The sequence below is a fragment of the Trachurus trachurus genome (genome assembly GCF_905171665.1).
Source record: "Trachurus trachurus genome assembly, chromosome: 7".
Taxonomy (NCBI): domain Eukaryota; kingdom Metazoa; phylum Chordata; class Actinopteri; order Carangiformes; family Carangidae; genus Trachurus; species Trachurus trachurus.
This window is the reverse complement of record NC_139901.1, coordinates 32363357-32385879: the sequence shown is the minus strand read 5'-3', so window position 1 is coordinate 32385879 and position 22523 is coordinate 32363357. Positions and strand designations below refer to the sequence as shown.

Here is a 22523-nt window from a genome sequence, read left to right as displayed (position 1 = left end):
TATCACAGAAACTAAAACTGTTAAGTTGAAAGTGTCACTGATGTAAATGGTTACAGCTTGAAGCGACGGTGAGATATTAAAAAATGTTGAGAAGGTCTTGAAAAAGTCTTAAAAAGGTATTAGAATTAACTTCAAGATTCCTGTATTTACCCTGTTATTACAAGCACAAAAAACCTGCTTTCACTGGCAGATTTTTCTACTTATGTGAAAGTGAAAATTTGTTTGAAACAAGTGAAATTGATCTAAAAACAAGTTAATTTTTAGGTGATGAGTCTTATTTTAAGTGGAAAGAGATTAGTTTTGACTAGAAATGAGACATTTTGAGAAGAAATAAGACAAATATTCTTGGAAGGATTTTGAGTTTTTGCAGTGTGATGTCATCAGAGAGCGACTGATTGTACCCGGATGTACTGCACACACACTCTCACACACACACACACGCGGGTCTACAGGTTCTCCCCGGGCTGGTACTGCGGCTCGGTGGAGGTGAAGTAGTCCTCCAGGAAGCCCTGCAGGTACTCGAAGGTGGGCCGCTCCTCCGGCTCCTTCCTCCAGCAGGTCAGCATCAGCTCGTGCAGCGAGTCGGGACACTCGGCCGGACACGGCATCCTGTAGCCGCGCTCCACCTGGTCCAGCACCTCCCGGTTCACCATGCCTGGGGGGGGGGGGGGGGGGCACAGAGCAGAGAGATTTGGTTCAACTAAAAACTGTACAAATCGTCGACAGCAGTGATTCTCAACGTGGGGTCCGGGGACACCCAGTGGCCCTATAGAGGGTTCAAGGGGGTCTCCAACTTTTTCTTGAAATGTTACCACTTTTTTCTCGAAATTTTATCACTTTTTTCTAGAATTTTTCTCTTTTTTGGGGGGAAATTTTACCACTTTTTTCTACTATTTCTAAAACCTTTTTTGATCAATTTCACTGTTTAAATTTTACTTTTTCGAGATTTTTATTTATTTATTATTATTTATTTATGTATTATTATTATTATTTATTTTTTTACAGTTTTTTTTTTTAACTTTCTTTTTGAGAAATGTTACCACTCTTTTCTTGAAATTTTATCACATTTTTCTAGAATTTTTTTGGGAAATTTCACCAGTTTTTTGTAGGATTTTTAAAACTTCTTTTTATTCTTTATTTATTATTATTATTATTATTATTATTATTATTATTATTATTATTATTATTATTATTATTATTATTATTATTATTATTTATGTATTTATTTTTTTTTACATTTTTCACATTTAAAAAATGTTTTTTTACTTTTTTATTTTAAAGATTTTTATTTATTTATTTTTTTTTACAGTTTTTTTTAACTTTCTTTTTGAGAAATGTTACCACTTTTTCCCAGAAATTTCCCCAAAATTCAAGCCAGTGGCCCTAATTTGAACATACATTTAGGCTACTAAGAAAGTAACGTTATTCAGTCTCAGAACAAACATTTGTGTATTTCTGTTGTTTGTTTCAGAATTTTGTCCAGTGGGGGTCCGTGGTCTAATTTGTGTCAATTTATGGGTCCTTGATGTAAAAAAAAAGAAAGAAAAGTGTCCTTGTCTACAGGGCAAAACATAATGTACCACCTGGTAATATTCAGGGACTTTAATTGTGAAAGGGAAAGTAGATAATGACAAAGAGATACGAATGACCTCCATAATTGTGCGTCTGTTCTATGTGAATATGTCATTCGAGTCCAGTTGGAAATAATTTATGGGAGGGAAAAAAACACCAAAGCATGATTGATGAGCAGCATTAGACAGATAAAGCGTGTCAGCAGCGGTGAACCATGACGTCCAGACTCTGATGATAACATCTGTGCATGTAGCTCCGTCTCAGATAAACACGGCCTCTTCCTCTACACCGCTCCGTCTGTCTCTCTCTCCGACGCCCGAGGGGAAACACACACACAGACACACACACACACACACACACACACACACACACACACACACACACACACACACACACACACACACACAGACACACACCAGATCTAGATCCTCACCTGGGTACGGGACTCGGCCTTTAGTGGCGAGCTCCGTGAGCAGGATGCCGAACGACCAGACGTCAGACTTGATGGTGAAGCGTCCGTAGAGCGCCGCCTCGGGGGCCGTCCACTTGATGGGGAACTTAGCTCCTGCAGGAGAAGAAGAAGAGGAAGAGGAGGAGGAAGAGGAGGAGGAGGAGGAAGAGGAGGGGTTCATGAGATCAGATCAATGAGACAAAACTTAACGTCTAACTGCAGAAATTATAACGCTTCGTGAGCTGTACACTGCAAAAACTCAATATCTTACCAAGGATATTTGTCTTATTTCTAGTCAAAATGTCATTTCTAGTCACATTTTACTTAAAATAAGACTCATCACATTAAAAGTAGCTTTAGACACTTTTTTTTTTACTTCTTTCAAGCAGATTTTCACTTGAAACTCAACAGAAGTGATGCACTAACACTGAACTGCTCCTAACTGTCCTTTTTTCTTTTTTCTAACTATATGTTTTAACTGTGTTTTTAACGGCATTCTTAACTGCTGTATGTTTTTAATGAAATGTTGTATCTTTACGGTGAGCCAAAGGCAAATTTCCACCATGGTGGATAATAAAGATTTATTGTATTGTATTGTATTGTATTGTATTGTAAATAAGTAGAAAAATCTGATAGTGGAGCAAGTTTTTCTTCCTTATTACAAGCACAAAACAACTTGCTTTCACTGGCAGATTTTTCTACTTATTTCAAGTGAAAATTAGTTTGAAACAAGTGAAAATGATCTAAAAACAAGTTAATTTTTAGGTGATGAGTCTTATTTTAAGTGAAAAGAGATTAGTTTTGACTAGAAATGAGACATTTTGACAAGAAAAAGGACAAATATTCTTGAAAAGATTTTGAGTTCTTGCAGTGTAACATTATAGTTGATTATTAATAAGAGAGATAGATGCAATATTAATGGAGCAGAAGAGGACTACCCAACCCGAGACCAAGTCCAAGTCCATCACTGTCTCCAGTCCCAGTCCTCATAATAATTATGTGTCTTGATATTTACATTATTCCTCCTCAGCTTAAAAAAAGAAAAGATGATTTGATGTAAAATCTAAACCATATTTAATGTAAACAAAGTTTGTATTGAACAGAAGAACACAGCACAGAAGCTGCTGAAGTCTCCTCCCACTGTTGTCATGGTGACACCAAGTTGTTCAGATGGTTTAACACGAGCAGATACTTTAGTACAACTATCTGAATTATCTGGAACTTATTGAATCACATCACAGAAACTAAAGTGAGACAGAGACACAGAGACCGAGACAAGACCAAGACCTTGAAGATGTGGTTTCAAGATCGGTCTGAAGTAGCCTACTACTGTACAACGCTAAGGATTTCTATAAGTTTAGACGTCTACCTACTCCTTTTTGGACATTGAGAACTTGTGTTTGTTATTAAAATCTAAATCTAAATCAATAATCAGAGATTGAGGAGCAGTCGTTCTCAAATCTGAGGTGAGAAAGAGAAAAGAAACTGTTTGGAAACATTATTTCAGTCAGTTCTTTCTCCCTATAAAAAAAAATAAAAACCAACTGCTGGTGTATTTTAATATTGTTGGAAAGCTGAAGATAAGTCGCCTTTACAACGAGGTATGACTTGTAAGGATCGTGCATTTGTGGAATGAGCAACACAGCTAAATGTGTGGGTTACGATGTCAGAAACCTTTTGAATGTAAAACTTCTTCACTCTTTATCCTGTTGTGTCAAACTGTGTCACAATTGTGCACATAAAACATGTTTTGTGGCCTTTAACTTTGACCATTAACCACTTTAAATTCTAGTGGACATCATTGCATGAATGAATGAATGAATGAATGAATGAATGAATGACTGAATGAATGCAGCAGCCTGAATGAAGCTGCTCTCTCACCCTGTCTGGCCGTGTACTCGTTGTCCTCGATGAGCCGAGCCAGACCGAAGTCGGCCACTTTACAGACCAGGTTGTCTCCCACCAGGATGTTGGCGGCGCGCAGGTCTCTGTGCACGTAGTTCATCCTCTCCACGTACGCCATCCCAGAGGCGATCTGAGGGAGCAGAGGGAGGAGGGAGCGGCTCGGTGAGTGGACGGGTTGAAGAGATACAACTGGATGAAATTCAAAATCTTTCCAAGAATATTTGTCCTTTTTCTTGTCAAAATGTTTCATTTCTAGTCAAAACTAATCTCTTTCCACTTAAAATAAGACTCATCACCTAAAACTTAACTTGTTTTAAGATCATTTTCACTTGTTTCAAACAAAATTTCCATTGAAATAAGTAGAAAAATCTGCCAGTGAAAGCAAGTTTTTTGTGTTTGTAATAAGAAAGAAAAACTTGCTCCACTATCAGATTTTTCTACTTATTTCAAGTGAAAATCTGCTTGAAATAAGTAAAAAAAATGTCTAAAAACAAGCTGCTTTTTAATGTGATGAGTCTTATTTTAAGTAGAATGAGATTAGTTTTGACTAGAAATAAGACAAATATTATTGGTAAGAGTTTGAGTTTTTGCAGTGTGCTGTACAACAGGAGGAAATTATTATTTATTATTTCTGTTTTTCTGTTCTTACTGACCTGCGAGGCCATGTCCACCAGCTGCGGGAGGCGGAGCATCTTACCCATGTCGCCTTTCAGGAAATCCAGTAGGCTGCCTGTTAGGGAGCGACACAGAGAGCAGGTGTTCATTTCCTGATGTGCAACTTAATTTATTGTAACGTGTTTATTAATTTTCAGAGAAAATGATCACACTACAACAAATAACACAGGTGCAAAACGGAACCATCACAGTAAAAGCTCATCTTCAATAAGGTAAATAAGATATATATTATTTGGCACAGTCCAAAACGTGGTTCAAAAGTTATCTTAGTTATCCTGAAGAGAAAACTAACAAACTAAAGATATTTAGCCTCACGTTAAAAGTGAGTTTCTCCAGGTCAGACACTAACGCTTGGTTTCATAGTGGATTTACAAGATTTTGCTGTGGTATGTTTAGCTTGTTACATGCAAAAAGTCATCATAGACTTGTTTGCCTTGCTAAAATTATGATTTACAGGAAAAAAGACACACAGTTGGGTGCATATTGATAGTTTTATACCTGTAAAATCACATCCATTACAATAAGAAAAGTCTGGATCTGTGGGTAAAGTCCCATATGCAGTGAGGCCTGTCTGTCGGGATTATTGGGGTTGAATTTATTTATGTTGCACATATTCTCATTATCCACTTATATTGAAGTAGATTAAAATGGGAATTTATTATTCGTGTTTCCCACACCATGCCAGTCTTTTATTATCTGAAGAAACCTGAGACCCATCCATGATTGTTGCATAGAAACTTCAAGTCAATCGCCTCTTAGGAGTGTTGATTTGTTGCCATTTCTTCTACAGAGGTAAGAGAAGGTAGAGATAAAGATTTCTGTGTCATACATGTATAGTTTCTTATCTGTAAGTATTTAAAATAGTGTTTTGGTTTGGATGTCATATTTTCGTCTCAACTCTTCAACTGACATGAGAATGTTATCGCAATTTTACTTACGCCTTTGTTTACCCAGATTTTCCTGATGTGCAACTTTAAAAACATGATTAAATAGAGAATTTTATCTATCGTCGTCTCGTTTTGGTTAAATACAACATTTGCATAAAAGTATAACTTCACAAGAGAGAGATTTATCTTCCTCTGCCCAGGAACATCACGTCGTAGCAGACAAACAGAAGTCCTGACTCACTGACCTTGGCCCATGTACTCTGTGACGATGTAGATGGGCTCCTCCGACACGACGGCGTAGAGCTGAACCAGCTTCTCGTGTCTCAGCTTCTTCATGACCTGAGCTTCCTGCAGGAACGCCTCGGGAGACATGGTGCCGGGCTTCAGCGTCTTGATCGCTACACGAGTCGTACCGTTCCACGTTCCTGGTCAGAGAAGAGAAGAAACAAAACAAATCTACACGTTTCTAATGTGTCTGTTAGGAAGTGAACACTGCAAAAACTCAAAATCTCACCAAGAATATTTGTCTTATTTCTAGTCAAAATGTCATTTCTAGTCAAAACAAATCTCATTATATTTAAAATAAGACTTATCAGATTAAAAAGCAGCTTGTTTTTAGACACTTTTTACCTTTTTCAAGCAGATTTTCACTTGAAATAAGTAGAAAAATCTGATAGTGGAGCAAGTTTTTCTTTCTTATTACAAGCACAAAAAACTTTCACTGGCAGATTTTTCTACTTATTTTAATTGAAAATTAGTTTGAAACAAGTAAAAAATATTTAAAAACAAGTTAATTTTTAGGTGATGAGTCTTATTGTAAGTGGAAAGAGATTAGTTTTGACTAAAATTTTGACATTTTGACAAGAAATAAGACAAATATTGTATTTTTTTTTCAGGTAAAACCTCTTTTAGGCCGTGAAAATAGGCCGTTTCTTTGGGTCTGTTCACAACACTGTATGTTGTAAATCTCTGGGCAGGGCTATTATGGGCTGGCGTTGCTAACGGGAGGAGTGCAGAGAGTCTTCTACTGCAATTAAAGTACTTAGGGGCTATTTGTAGATCATACAACCCCACTTTTAAAAAAATGCTACTATCCCTTTAAGGAAGGAAGAATAACTGTCTGCAGCAGCTGACATTTTAAACATTTTTTTTTCTCTTTTAGAGGCTCAGACTTTGATGGAGGTTAGAAGACGGAGGAGAAAGCAGCTCTTACCCATCCAGACCTCTCCGAAGCAGCCCTGCCCCAGCTTCAGGTCCAGCCTCAGAGACTCTCGGGGGATCTCCCAGGCGTCCTTGGCCAGTCCCTGAGTCTGAGGCTTCAGGACGGGACAGATCTCCGTCAGACTGTGACACAGCCCGTCGGCGTGCTCTGAGGTCAGACACAAACAGAAAGAATAAACCTCAGACATATACAGATATACAGCAACACAACAGCTTCACAAAGGTTTCTTCAAAAGCATCTCTACATGTTTGGCACTCTAACTTTTTTGTTATTTTATAGGAAGATTATAAAATAGGTTTAAGAGATAAGGAAGGAAGGAAGGACGAAGGGAAAGAAGGAAGGAAGGAAAGACAAAGGGAAAGATGGGAGGAAAGAAGGAAGGGGAAATGGAAGGAAAGATAGATCATGGAGGGAGGGAACAGATTGGGGTCAAAACGGTATAGGACGAAGGGAAGAGAGGAAGGAAAGGAAAAAGGATTGTGGAAAGAAGGAAGGGAAAAGGGAAGGAAAGAAAGATGGAGGGAGGGAACAGATTCATTCATGGAAGGAAGAAGAACGAAGGAAGAAGGGAAAGAAGGCAGGGAAAAAGGAAGGAAAGAAAGATGGAGGGAGGGAACAGATCAGGTCAATTGGATCAAAAGAGGAAGGAAGAAGAAGTAAGGACGAAGGGAAAGAAGGAAGGAAAGACAAAGGGAAAGATGGGAGGAAAGAAGGAAGGAAAGATAGATGGAGGGAGGGACACGACACGGTGGTGGTGAGGTTAGACACAAACAGAACAACCTGAGACGTGTGATATACAGTCAGCAACACAACAGCTTCACAAAGGTCTCTTCTCAAGCATCTCTACATGTTTGACACTCTAGATTTTTTTTTTTATATATAGGAAGATTATAAAATAGGTTTAAGGGATAAGGAAGGAAGGACGAAGGGAAAGAAGGAAGAAAGGTAGGAAGGAAGGAAGGTGGGAAGGACGAAGGTAAAGAAGGAAGGAAGGACAAAGGGAAAGATGGGAGGAAAGAAGGAAGGGGAAATGGAAGGAAAGATAGATCATGGAGGGAGGGAACAGACTGGGTCAAAACGGAGGGAAGAAGTAAGGACGGGAGGGAAAAAGGATTGTGGAAACAAGGAAGGGAAAAGGGAAGTAAAGAAAGATGGAGGGAGGGAACAGATTCATTCAAGGAAGGAAGGAAAAAGGGAAAGAAGGGAGGAAAGAAGGGAGGAAAGAAGGGAGGAAAGAAGGGAGGGAAAAAGAAGGAAAGAAAGATGGAGGGATAGGGAACAGATCGGGTCAATTGGATCAAAAGAGGAAGGAAGAAGAAGTAAGGACGAAGGGAAAGAAGGAAGGGGAAAATGAAGGAAAGATAGATCATGGAGGGAGGGAACAGATTGGGTCAAAAAGGAAGGAAAAAGTGAGGATGAAGGGAAGAAAGGAAGGAAGGAAGGAAGGAAGAGAGGGAAAAAGGATTGTGGAAAGAAGGAAGGGAAAAAGGAAGGAAAGAAAGATGGAGGGAGGGAACAGATTAATTCAAGGAAGGAAGAAGGAAGAAGGGAGGAAAGACGGAATGGATAAAGAAGGAAAGAAAGATGGAGGGACAGGGAACAGATCAGGTCAATTGGATCAAAAGAGGAAGGAAGAAGAAGGACGACGGGAAGGAAGGAAGGAAGGAAGGAAGGAAGGAAGGAAGGAAGGAAGGAAGGAAGGAAGGAAGGAAGGAAGGAAGGAAGGAAGGAAGGAAAAAGGATTGTGGAAAGAAGGAAGGGAGAAAGGAAGGAAAGAAGGAAGGCTGGAGGAAGGGAACAAATTGGGTCAATAATTTAACCCAGAAGGACAACAGGAGTGTTAACAATATCCCACCAAAATTGATTCATAAACTCTTCCTAATAAGGTAAAAAATTATTATTATTTTATTATTCAAGGTCTGAAAAGAGTTGTTATTTTGACTAGTCGTCATTTTCTGCAAATAAATGCTCAATAAATGACAATATTATTATTTTAATTTTGGGAGAAACGTTGTGAGTAGTTAACAGAATAAAACAAAAATGTTAATTGTGTGTGTGTGTGTGTGTGTGTGTGTGTGTGTGTGTGTGTGTGTGTGTGTGTGTGTGTGTGTGGGACTGACTGCGGTAGTGGTTGACCAGCTGCTGCAGAGCGCTGAACTGAGTGCGTGACGTGATGTAGAAGCCGCCGCTGTCCAGCTTCCTGATCTTGTAGTGCTTCACGTTCAGACCTTTGGTGTTGTCGTAGTCCAGCACAGACAGACAGTAGGCACCTGCACAGAGAGACAGAGAGACGACGTCATCATCATCATCATCATATAACAATCATATCTGATTCATGCTGCTGCCTGGATCAAAGGACTTGATAGTTTCAAATCAAATGAAATAACATGTTATTTGTATAGCACAGTCATTGTAACTCAAAGTGTTTTACATACACAGACCCGTTGTCATCCCACTGTGCTTTCATGACAGGGAGCTGTTAAAACCAGAGTGAACTGAGGCAACGCTACTGTATCATTACTTTGCAATGAGGGAAAAAATAAAATAGTAATAATAAAAACAAATACGAAAGCTAAGAAATAATAGCTTATCCATAAAATTATGGAGCAAAAAAGTGTAAAAAATCAGACAATAAATGAATAAATACTGCTACAAATAAAACCAAAGTAAAATGACATACAATAAAAAAAACGTTTTTATTCAGAATGGCTTTTAATGTTGAGAGATGCTGTGACATCTTCCTGTTTTTTTTTTTTAATTATTGTTTAATGTTTTAATGTCTCTATATTTGTCTTATTCTTGCTGTGTTCTTAAGTTTTAATGTAAAGCACTTTGATCATTATTTTAGATATTGTAAAGTTCTATACAATTAAACTTTGATCTGATTTGATTTGATATAATAACTACAGAAGGCATTTCCTGAAGGAAATACGGGTGAATGCTGAAAGCTGAAAGCTGAATGAGCTGAATGAATTGTTGAAACAATGCTGAATGAGGTTAAGAAACTGCTGAAGAAATCTTGAAGAGATGAAACAATATAAGTTCTATACAATTAAAGGGACAATGAGGAGTTTCTATTTGGTTATAAAAAAGTCTCACATTAACGTGGATGAATCTACGTTACCACTTGTTAATGGACCCATTTTCGATAAATATATCATTTTGTCTCTATCGTTATTTTATTATTTTAATTAATGGTGGAAACGCTGGGCGAGCCGACCAGCGTTTCCTTACTTTCGGTTTTGCGGACGCTGCCCGGCGAGTCATGAGAATAACGCCGCCGAATCGCTGTTTATAGTCGGAACTACGACGGTATGTGATCGTCTTCCAACCTCTGACTTCAATTCTTGATGAATGAAAACATTCTTGGCGAGACGTCTGTCTTGCGCCGGTTCAAGAATTTCACCGTGCGCGCGGAGGCTCATGGGAAATGTAGCATGAGAAAACTTCGCTTTCCAAAACTCCTCGTTGTCCCTTTAATGGAAATCACTTCAATCATTATTTTAGATAGGCTATTGTAAAGTTCTATACAATTAAACTGATTTGATTTGATATAATAATAAAATATACTAATAATAATAGACTAAAAAGATGCTTTTACATCCGGATTAAAAGATAATTTGATGTTTTTTGTTTGTTTTTGTTTCTTCCTGGGGGGTAATGTCTCCATCCGTCCAGCAGGGGGCAGTGTGAGCTCAGTGTGAACCAGTGTGACTCAGAGCCATATACAGTCTATGCTCAGAGCGCGGCCGCGGGCGACGCTGCCTCTCCCTCCTTCACTGTTTAACTGGGTGATACGGCCGGAGGAGCTTCAGTCCTCAGCTCCACATTGACCTACTTCTGTCTGACTGACTCACCCACCAGCACCAGCACCTCACTCCTCACCCTGCTGCTCCTCACCCTGCTGCTCCTCACCCGTCCCTCCCTCTGCACCTCCTCCTCCTCCTCCTTCCTCACAACATGCAGCAGAGTGTATGTACATATACACGTCTTGTAATGTAAAGTGGAGAATCCCACAAGGTCTGTGTTCTCTTGTCTCTCTCTGCATTTTTACTGAAACATGTCACTGGATTCAAAAAAAAAAAAGTGCTTCATGTTGAGATCTGAACATTTCAGTAAAAAAAAAGAAGAAAAAACTAAACTAAGAACACTGCAAAAACTGAAATATCTTACCAAGAATATTTGTCTTATTTCTAGTCAAAACAAGTCTCATTATACTTAAAATAAGACTCATCATATTAAAAGTAGCTTGTTTTTAGACACTTTTTACTTCTTTCAAGCAGATTTTCACTTGAAATAAGTAGAAAAATCTGACAGTGGAGCAAGTTTTTCTTCCTTATTACAAGCACAAAAAACTTCACTGACAGATTTTTCTACTTATTTCAAGTGAAAATTTGTTTGAAACAAGTGAAAATGATCTAAAAAACAGTTAATTTTTAGGTGATGAGTCTTATTTTAAGTGGAAAGAGGTTAGTTTTGACTAGAAATGAGACATTTTGACAAGAAAGAGGACAAATGTTCTTGGAAAGATTGTGAGTTTTTACAGTGCATGAAGACGCCTCCACACATGATAACAAATGATGATACGCTATCTGCTGCTGCAGGTCTGCAGAGTTCCCACACTCTCACTCTGTTATAAAGACACAAACCACACTGACATTTAAAAAAAAAAAAGCCCCTGCAGCTATTGTTGGAAGAAACCGACCATCATCATTACTTCTTTAAAAATAGTTCCTCTGGTTAATACGATGAGGGATTACTGTACGATCCCCGAGTTCCATAAAGAATCAGAATGAGGTGTTTGTCTTTGAGGAAGATTCATGTTCCCTCTTTAAAAACCTCTGAATAAAGAAAAGAGAACTCGACTACCACCGGCTCCAAACAAACTTTCAATGTACAGTTTCATTCAAACATCAACGTTACGAGCAATATTTTAACTGAAACCAAGTTTTTACCTCCAGGCCTGAAAGCTGCAGTTCCTGAAGTGACCACACGAGGCTGATTCTAATCTCCATAGACTCACATGTTAAATCCTCAAACTTTAGAAATAAACATGATTACAGCCTGGTAGAGAAACAGCTTTGGTCTCTGCAGCCAGTTTCTCTCTCTTCTTACCAACTGTTTTATACAATTCACCCATTTAAACATTTTAACACAGCTGAAACTTTCATCACGTTCACGACTCCATTAAGGACGTTAAGTTATTAGTCAGAGTTCTGTTCTGGAGCTTGGCATTTAATGGGGATCTTTCATGCTTTTACAGCTTTATATATGTTTAAAATGTTGGATACTGGTGCTGGAGGACGTTGAAGTGCCGTATCATGAGGTGAATTCAGAGTCAGAGTCAGAATAGAGGAGGACACCGACAGATTGTATGTGATAATTATGGAGTTTTTTTTATTGATCAAAACTTTCAATAGTTTGCCACTGGGGTTCAATATCATATTTAAAGCCCCTGAAATGAGCATTAGAGGCAACTCTTTAAAGGGACAACGAGGAGTTTCTCCATCGGCAGAACGAAAAATTCTGCGACAATAAAAAAGTCTGATATTAATGTGGATGAATCTACGTTACCACTTGTTAATGGCTCCATTTTAGATAAATCTCTGGTTTTGTCTCTATGGTTATTTTGTTATTATTAGTGGTGGTGGAAATGCTGGGCGAGCCGACCAGCGTTTCTTTACTTTCGGTTTCGTGGCGAGTCATGAGAATAACGCCGCCGAATCACCGTTTATGGTGGGAACTACGACGGTATGTGATCGTCTTCCAACCTCTGACTTTAATTCTTGATGAATGAAAACATGAGTCTGTCTTGTGCCGGTCAAAGAATTTCACGGTGCGGAGGCTCATAAATGTAGTGTGAAAACACTTCGCTTTTCCAAAACTCCTCATTGTCCCTTTAATAATTAGTTTTTTTATTGATCAGAACTTTCAATAGTTTCCCACTGGGGTCCAATATCATATTAAAAGCCCCTGAATTGAGCATTAGAGGCAACTCTTTAACTCTGTCTTATCTTAATCTTTAACCTATTTTATGTCTCAATGTAAAGCACTTTGGCTTCCCCTGTGGTTTTTTAAATGTGCTATATAAATAAAGTTGATTGATTGATTGATTGCCACAGAAACATCGTCCATCTATATATACTGTATTCGGTCTATAAGTCCTGAGGTTTTTGAGAAGAAGCCATCGCTGCCTCTCTCTGCTCTCTTACCTTTGGTGGTTTCGCTCTCTCTCACCAGGAACGTCCCCCTCCTGTTCTCTAAACTGAGCAGCAGCCGCTCCGAGTCACGGCGCGTGATTTTGCCAAAGTACCACCTGGTGATGTTGACAGAAAAGAAGCAGCAGCAGCATGAGACACACACACAAACACACAAACACACTAACACACACACAGAGATAAGAGTGAAGAGGAGAGGATGCACAGTAGTCGGCTATGTGGGTGGAAGAGAGGAGAGGAGAGGAGGGAAAGCAAACATTTCAGACTAGAAGGACAGCTGCTTACCTGGACTCTAGAGTCAGTCTGAGGTGACTGGGGCAGCAGGAAGCAGAAGGTGAGAAATGAAGGTGTTAGAAAAAAGGTTAGTTCAACAGTTGGTGCATGTACAGATCAGCTGCATGTTGGGAAATACACTAAACACTAAAACACTAAACACGAGACTTACAGAGCAGGGGCCGCGTTTATCCAGCGGCTTAGAGCCATGACTTAGTCTTAAAGGAATAATTCACCAAAAAATGAAATTCAGTCATCAGTGCCTCCCCCTCATGCTGATGAATACTCTGGAGTAATTTTTTATTCCTCAAAGTGCATCTGGAGACCCGGGAGGCCGGTTCCTAGTCCAACCAAAACTTTATATGAGAGTAATAATAGCGCCCGACACAAAAACATCCATAAAACTACACAACAACCATTTAATATTCCTCCACACTGCTCGTCCACTGCAATCCAAGTGTCCTGAAGGGAGATAGTCCAGAGTTTACTGGAAACTACCTCATTTAGGACATTTCTACAGCCTCAACAGTCCTGGATTGAATTTGCCTGGGGCGCACTCTCACGTTCACACGACGCACGCGGACGTGACCGGACTTGCCTCAATGACGTAGTTTCCAGTAAACTCTGGACTATCTCCCTTCAGGACACTTGGATTGCAGTGGACGAGCAGTGTGGAGGAATATTAAATGGTTTTTGTGTAGTTTTATGGACGTTTTTGTGTCGGGCAGGATGCACACGTGGACATGAGAGTGCGCCCGAGGCAAATTCAATACAGGACATATGACGTTGTTTTGGGTAAACTCGTTTTTGTGTCGGGCCCTATTACTCTCATATATAGTTTTGGTTGGACTAGGAACCGGCCTCCCGGGTCTCCAGATGCACTTTGAGGAATAAAAAACTACTCCGGAGTATTCATCAGCATGAAGGGGAGTCAATAATGACTGGATTTCATTTTTTTGGTGAACTATTGGGGAATTTGTGGACTGCGCTGTAAAAGCCTGATGCCACTCTCTCACGGTGAACACAGTGAAACAGCAGCAGCTGCTTGTCTCTTATCTAAGCACAAACACTGGAAACAGAGGGAAACAGCTTCTCTGGCTCCGTCCCAAACACGTTGAGCTCATGATGCTGCTGGGATTCAGTTTTTGCAGTGATGAAACTGAGGGTTGTGGCTGGACTGAAGCCAGGAGGGAGGGAGGAGACACAGGTGACAAACACACACATTCACACTCACACCTTTGGGAAAAATCACAGATTATCCTGCACAAGTCCGACTCATCCCACTGCGAGGTGACAGTGGGACAAACCACTGCTCCACATGTGCTGGTGGGAAGGTTATGTTGTTATATTTGGACAGACGGAGCTATAGAGGATAATTGCTTCCCTCTGTTTTCAGCCTTTAAGCTAAACAAACTAACTAACTGTTGATCTTCTCAATAAGAAAAAGAAAAACAAGAAGAAGCACACTGCAAAAACTCAAAAATCTTACCAAGAATATTTGTCTTATTTCTAGTCAAAATGTAATTTCTAGTCAAAATAAGACTCATCACATAAAAAGTAGATTGTTTTTTAGACACTTTTTTCAAACATATTTTCACTTGAAATAAGTAGAAAAATCTGATAGTGGAGCAAGTTTTTCTTTCTTATTACAAGCACAAAAAACTTGCTCTCACTGGCAGATTTTTCTACTTATTTCAAGTGAAAATGTGTTTGAAACAAGTGGAAATTATCTAAAAACAAGTTCATTTTTAGATGATGAGTCTTTTTTTAAGTGGAAAGAGATTAGTTTTGACTAGAAAAGAGACATTTTGACAAGAAATAAGACAAATATTCTTAAAAAGATTTTTTTAGAGTTTTTACAGTGCAGCATATTTCCCAACATGACGTCAATCAATTCTCTAACATTTCAAATTCACACACAGAGAAAGAGAGAGAGAGAGAGATACACAAAAGGCTAGAACGAGACAGAGAGAGCGTTAATTCTTCTGGTGAAAAACAGATAAAGGAGACAGTGCAAGAAACAAAAAAGAAAAAAGGAGGGATTTACTCTTCTGCCTGGATGGAGTCGGATGGAGCCACATAATTACTGGGGATGTAGCCGCTCTCTCCGGTGGTCAGGGAGCGCGCCAGCCACCAGTCGCCCTCTCTGCAAACCATCAAACCACAACACACAGCTTCAGCGAGGCGCATCACACACACATAGCACAAATAAAACACTCACTCATGACTTCTTTCAGGGCTGCTGTTTATCAAGCGTCTCATTACAGAAAGGCCTCACATCCACTTTGCACTTTGCACTTTGTGTGTTTTTTTGGAGTTAACCTCACACGATGATTCAGATCGAAGTATATTAGTTCCTGCAATGAAGCTGGATAAATATCAGCCCAAGTGTCTCTCTACTGTTAAAGAATAATAATAATACAACTAATTCATGTCATATACATTCATGCATTCATGTGGGTATGACAACACAGAGGGATGGTGCTCGAATCCTAGACGTTACCAGGGAGTGAGCTGCTGTAGCTTTGCAGCACTAGATTACACTTTAAAATGTAAAGATCCCATAATGTTTATAAATGCAAAATATCAAAGTCTTTGGTCTTGAAATTAGTCTTAAAGGGATAGTTCAACATTTTGGCAAATTGGCCCATTGCCATAATTCCTATAGTCATAGCAGTAGGTTCGTTACCTTTAATTGTCGGTGCAAGCTATTTTTTAGAACGGCGGAGCAGAGCCATGAGCTGCTCAGAGCTACGCTACGGAGGCTCATTATGGGATTTCTTGGTTTCAACTCATCAAACTCATGAAATACACAATCCAACAACTCCACAACGCTCTGGTGGACAAGTTGTGAGCTGCACATTCACCACGCTATGAGATAATAACACAACGTTACCACACAGAGTTGTTTTAGAGGGAAATTCATGCAAAACCGCTGATGCGCGTTGCCTTCAGGGACAGTTTTTCATCCAGCAGTCTCTGTATTTAGCGTAGCTCTGAGCAGCTCACGGCTCTGCTCCGCCGTTCTAAAAACATCTTGCACCGACAATTAAAGGTAAAGAACCTACTGCTAAGACTATAGGGATTATGGCAATGGGCCAATTTGCCAAAAATGTTGAACTATCCCTTTAGCTGAAATCTTCCAATTTAAAAAAAAAATCAAACCCAGAAAACAGTCAGCCAATTAGAAGAGAGGCTCAGAGCCTGCTCTCTCCTGATTGGCTGACACAGAGCCCCAGTAAGAAGCTGAGAGAAGAGATATAAAATACACTAAAATGATTATCAAGTATATCAGTCCTTCAAAATAAAACAGAAACATAGGGACCTTTAAAGTGAACTCATGAGTTACCGCTGTCTGACCTGCATTAATTAATAGTGCTGCAAGGCTTCACACACACACACACACACACACACACCCCCCACTGCACTAAGGGATCATGGGTAATGAGCAGGAGTTATGCGAGTGTGTGCATTTTTCTAGCGGAGTGGTGTTACGGTGCAGAAGTACAGTAGAGTAGAAACGCTTCAGGTGAAACAAGCACACGGGCAGACAAACAGAAAAAATAAAAATGAAATAAATAAAAAGGGTTCAACAGTTCAAATACAAACTGCAGAGAAGCTTCAACAAACCTGCAGTTCACCTTCCTCCTGTAAAAAATGTGAGGATGGTTTGTGACGGAGAGAGATGAAAGAGGGAAGCGGTGAGAAAGAAAGAAGGAGGTTAAAGAAATACAGAGAGCATGTTGTATTTATGTATTTATATGTACAGGCAGCAGCAGAACAGCAGAGTAGCTACACACAGAGCAGACCTGGACACGGCATCACATTTAAACCATCTCATAGATAAACTCACTAACTGAGCAGCATCTATACTTTAAAGGGATACACCAACATTTTTTTTTTCATTTCTTGCCTCACTCCCGAGTCCATGACCAGCAGATAGACACCATCCTTTCAACTGTGCGTGCAGTAACAAGGGAGATAGAGCCATATCGCCCGTAATTAGCTTAGCTCAAACACTGGAAGTGTATAGGTAGTGTTAGCCTGCCTCCACCTAAAGTCGCTAATTAGCTTAGCTCAAACGCTGGAAGTGTATGGGTAGTGTTAGCCTGCCTCCACCTAAAGTCATCAGAGAAACTCTTCAGCAACTCTAAACGGAAACCGGCGGGCCGATCTTCGTCTCAGAGCTGACAAAACTCTCCGGTAAGGCATCTTGAGCGGTCAAATGCCGCTAACGGGACGAGATCGGTCAAAACGGAGGGTTCAAGCTAAGACGCTTTATTTTGGTTCAAGCTAGCTACATCGAGGGTAGGTTAGCTTCCTGTTTCAAAGTAAAAGCACAAATTCTATCGTCATGGTTTTCTGTATGTAAAGGGCAACGGGTGTTTTATTTTGTGAAAGTAACCGGAAGTGCGTTGGTCACAATGGCTAACTTGAGTAGCGCCGAATTCGTCCGAACAAAATTATAAACAGCTGGTATTTAGACAAATTAACGACACACACTGCTGATCTAAACGGCTACTTTCTCTCCTAAACATGTTTGAAATGTGGATAAAGTGATATATTTACAGAGTTTAGAGCTAAAATGAAATCAGCTTCTGACTGCTGGTTTCAGCTCGGGTAGGAGGCAGGCTAACACTACCCATACACTTCCAGTGTTTGAGCTAAGCTAATTAGCGACTTTAGGTGGAGGCAGGCTAACACTACCCATACACTTCCAGTGTTTGAGCTAAGCTAATTAGTGACTTTAGGTGGAGGCAGGCTAACACTACCCATACACTTCCAGTGTTTGAGCTAAGCTAATTAGTGACTTTAGGTGGAGGCAGGCTAACACTACCTATACACTTCCAGTGTTTGAGCTAAGCTAATTAGTGACTTTAGGTGGAGGCAGGCTAACACTACCTATACATTTCCAGTGTTTGAGCTAAGCTAATTATGGGCGATACGGCTCTATCTCCATGGTTACTGCACGCACAGTCGAAAGGATGGTGTCTATCTGTTGGTCATGGACTCGGGAGTGAGGCAAGACACAAATATTTTTTTTTGGCGTATCCCTTTAAAGGAGCGATATGGAAGACTGAGGCCAAAACTGTTGTTGCAGTCAAATTCAAAACACTGCAGCCTTTCGTCTTTGTTGTTTATCTTGTGTTCACTTCCTGTTTTATTTTGTAGTAGCCTAATGATTCTTGTTTATTTCGTCCAAAGTTAGGTCCTGTTTTTTCTCACACACCTGTACCTTGTTAGTGTTTCCATGTGTGTCCTCTGCAGATCCTTTGTACCTTAGTGTTTCCCACATGGTTTTTGACTATATTCTTGTATTCTGGTTTTTGTGCTTTTCCCCTGATTGGATTAGGTTGCCATCTCTTTCCTCTCTACTGTACCTGTGTATGAGGACCTTTGGACCGGACAATTAAAAGTTTTCTCTTCACAAATCATTTGTGTCTCCTGTTTTTTTTCTAAGTGTCGTCTAAGTGTTGTGCAAGAGTGTTACAGTTTCTGCTTTTGTCAAGTTGTTTCTGAGAGTCATAGCGAGGTCTTTTAATGTTAGTAAGGTCACACATTTTATTTTTATTATTATACATGATCCACAATGCTTGTTTTACTTGCAGCTCAGTAGTAACTGGCAACCTGGATGACGCAAAACATCCAGGTTGCACACAAAATCAAAACACAATGCGAATATTCTGGCTGTGCTATTGTATATTTTTCAAATTAACATGATTCCTTAGTCTCTGGTGACGACATATTGGGTGATTTTATGATTACTTGCCGTAGGCTACATTTATTACATTTATTCACTTTTATTTAACCAGAAAGTCCCATTGAGATCAGAAATCTCTTTTGCAAAGGAGACCTGGTTGCATAGCTCCTGGTGACTCGTCTTGGCGCCGGCTGCAGATCTCTGGCTGCACTTGACCCAATAATGAAGCAGGTCTGTGGCTTAAGGGGCCAGATGCAGCGATAATCCACTATTGTCCTCAGCTGCTGCCTTCTAGGTCAGGAGTTAGTAAACTGGGCGAGCAGCAGCAGAGGCTGGGGGTGCTGTGTTGTATACTGTATGGTTCACTGCTCCTCCACTGACTCACACAACAAGCGTTTCCCCGCTGCTAGGACCCCCTTTTAAAACAGGTCTGAGATCAGTTCTGCAGAGTAACCAGGTCTCAGGAGCCACATGTGAGCTCAGTGAGGAGGAGGTGGAGGGAGATTCTGGTGAACGGAGCTACATTTGTGCAGAAACGTGTCAGATGAGGTAAAAGCACCGAGGCTTTGTCTGAAGTCTGTCACACACAGAAGAAGAAGTTCTGTTCACTTCCTCCATCCTTCCTTCTTTCCTTCCTTTCTCCCTTTTTTCCTTTCCTTCCTTCCTTCCTTCCTTCCTTTCTCACTTTTTTCCCTTCCTTTCTTCCTTCCTTCCTTCCTTTCATCCTTACTTCTTCCATCTTTTTTGACCCAATCTGTTCCCTCCCTCCATCTATCTTTCCTTCCTTTTTCCCTTCCTTCTTTCCTCCCATCGTTCCCTTTATCCTTCCTGCCTTCTTTCTTTCCCTTCGTCCTTCCTTCCCTTCGTCCTTCTTTCTTTCCTTCCTTCTTTCCCTTCGTCCTTCCTTCTTTCCCTTTATCCTTCCTTCCTTCCTTCCTTCTTTCCCTTTGTCCTTCCTTCCTTCCTTCTTTCCCTTCATCCTTCCTTCCTTCTGCCTTTCCCTTCGTCCTTCCTTCCTTCCTTCCTTCTATCCCTTTATCCTTCCTTCCTTCTTTCCCTTCGTCCTTCCTTCCTTCTATCCCTTTATCCTTCCGAATTCCTTCCTTCTTTCCCTTCGTCCTTCCTTCCTTCCTTCCTTCCTTCCTTCCTTCCTTCCTTCCTTCCTTCCTTCTATCCCTTTATCCTTCCTTCCTTCCTTCTTTCCCTTCGTCCTTCCTTCTATCCCTTTATCCTTCCTTCCTTCTTTCCATCCTTCCTTCCTTCCTTGCAGAAACGTGTCAGATGAGGTAAAAGAATCGAGGCTTTCTGAGGCGTTTCTATGGTGACAGGAAGTTTCAGAGAGACATGGTGATGACAGTTCCTCTTCATCGAGAGAAAGAAAAAATATTCCAGGGTTTGTTTGTGTTGAGAGGAAACAGAGGAGACAGAGTGTGTTGTGTTGTTGTGTTGTGTTGTTGTTGTGTTGTTGTTGTTGTTGTGTTGTTGTTGTGTAGTTGTGTAGTTGTGTTGTGACCTACGTGTTGTTGACGATCTGCAGCCGTTCTCCCTTCCTGAACGACAGGTCTGAGGCCGTTCGAGACTCGTAGTCGTAGAGCGCCACGAAGGTCGTCACTCCTCCTGACGAAGAGGAGAACAAGATTAAAGGATAAGAAGAATGAAAAGAAGAAGAAGAAGAGGGGGATGAAGAGGAAGAAGAAGATGAAGAGGGGAAGAAGAAGGGGAGGAAGAGGAGGAAGAAGATGTGGAGGGGGAGGAAGAGGAAGAAGGGGAGGAAGAGGATGAAGAGGAAGAAGGGGAGGAAGAAGATGAAGAGGGGGAGGGAGAGGAAGAAGGGGATGAAGAGGAGGAATAAGATGAAGAGGGGGAGGAAGAAGATGAAGAGGGAGAGGAAGAGGAGGAAGAAGGAGGAGGAGGAGGTAGAAGGAAGAGGAGGAGGAAGAGGAGGAGAAGGAAGAGGAAGAGGAGGAAGAAGGAGGAGGAGGAGGAAGAGGAGGAGGAGGAAGAGGAGGAGAAGGAAGAAGAGAAGGAGGAAGAAGGAGGAAGAGGAAGAAGAAGGAGGAGGAAGAATAAGAAGGGGAGGAAGAAGGAGGAGGAGGAGGAAGAGGAAGAAGGAGGAGGAAGAGGAGGAGGAAGAAGAAGGAGGAAGAAGATGAAGAGGGAGAGGAAGAGGAAGAGGAAGAAGGGGATGAAGAGGAGGAATAAGATGAAGAGGGGGAGGAAGAAGATGAAGAGGGAGAGGAAGAGGAAGAAGGGGAGGAAGAGGAGGAAGAAGATGAAGAGGGGGAGGAAGAGGAGGAAGAAGGAGGAGGAGGAGGTAGAAGGAAGAGGAGGAGGAAGAGGAGGAGAAGGAAGAGGAAGAGGAGGAAGAAGGAGGAGGAGGAGGAGGAGGAAGAGGAGGAGGAGGAAGAGGAGGAGAAGGAAGAAGAGAAGGAGGAAGAGGAAGAAGAAGGAGGAGGAAGAATAAGAAGGGGAGGAAGAAGGAGGAGGAGGAGGAGGAAGTAGGAAGAGGAAGAAGAAGGAGGAAGAAGATGAAGAGGAGGAGGAAGAGGAGGAAGAAGATGAAGAGGAGGAGGAAGAGGAGGAAGAAGATGAAGAGGAGGAGGAAGAGGAGAAAAAAGATGAAGGGGGAGGAAGAGGAGAAAAAAGATGAAAAAGAAGGGGAGGAGGAGGAAGAGGAGGTCTGGTTTCTTGCTGCACACACACACACACACACACACTGCACTGCACTGCCTCCTCACCTGCCAGCGTCATCCTGTTGGGCGACGTGACGCTGTTGTTGTCGACGCCTCCGAACAGCGCTAGCTCGGCGTTGGGCTGGTTCCCCCCCAGGCCGGGGTCCATGTTGGGGCTGCGGCTCGGCGTCATCGACTGCTGGGTGGAGTTCAGGTGGTGGCCGCCGCCGCCGCCGCCAGAGCTGAGGTTTCCCTCCAGGCTGCGGGATCGCTGGCTCGAGTCCTTGGGCTTAGACTTGGACCCCCCCATGGCCAAGGACGGAGAGAGGACTAGTCTGTAGGACACAGAAGAAGGAGAAACTTTATTTAAAACACCATTTGATTGCACAGTGACAGACAGGGGCGTTTCTAGACACTCTGGAAGCCGCGGGCAGGAAAGAGGCACCTCGGAGCCACCCCCCCTGTTTTTAACAAAAATAGTCTCTACTCTTACAGAATATAAATAGCAACAAAGAATATTGATAGAACAAATCTCCTTGTTGTTTACAACTACTTCCGGGTAGAAAACCAGCATGAGAACAATAGTGACACACGAGAGTTTCGCTATATATATCTAATTTTTCAGGTCACTATATCACGGTTTAGACAAATCTGATGTTTGTAAAGTTTATAAAACCAATGATTGGACAAACATTACTATTTATGTGTGCACATTTTTGTAATTAGTCATGGTTATCATAGATTAGCCGGGCTAACGGTTAGCTACCTGTTTAACTTTAATAACTCAGTGACTCAATAAACGCTCCATGAAAAAATATATTTATTTATTTTGGATATCTGAGTTACAACATGACTGAGCTAACTGGAGTAGTTTCATGTCGTGTCCCACAACGGGAGGGTTTTAACAGCTGACGTCCTGCTGTTAGCTTAGCTACCGCTGTTAGCTT

The 22523-nt window shown here is 41.0% G+C and overlaps 1 protein-coding gene across 1 annotated transcript; it reads right to left on the bottom strand.

The window, feature by feature from the left end:
- Positions 1-446: 446 nt before the first annotated feature.
- src (v-src avian sarcoma (Schmidt-Ruppin A-2) viral oncogene homolog) lies at positions 447-21886 on the bottom strand (the record flags this gene model as incomplete). Its single annotated transcript, XM_083975328.1, has 11 exons — positions 447-655; positions 2006-2137; positions 3905-4058; positions 4582-4654; positions 5732-5915; positions 6704-6859; positions 8833-8982; positions 12925-13028; positions 15251-15349; positions 20422-20521; positions 21643-21886. 11 exons carry the CDS (start codon positions 21884-21886, stop codon positions 447-449), a joined length of 1605 nt encoding a protein of 534 aa, XP_083831454.1.
- Between the last annotated feature and the right edge of the window lie 637 nt (positions 21887-22523).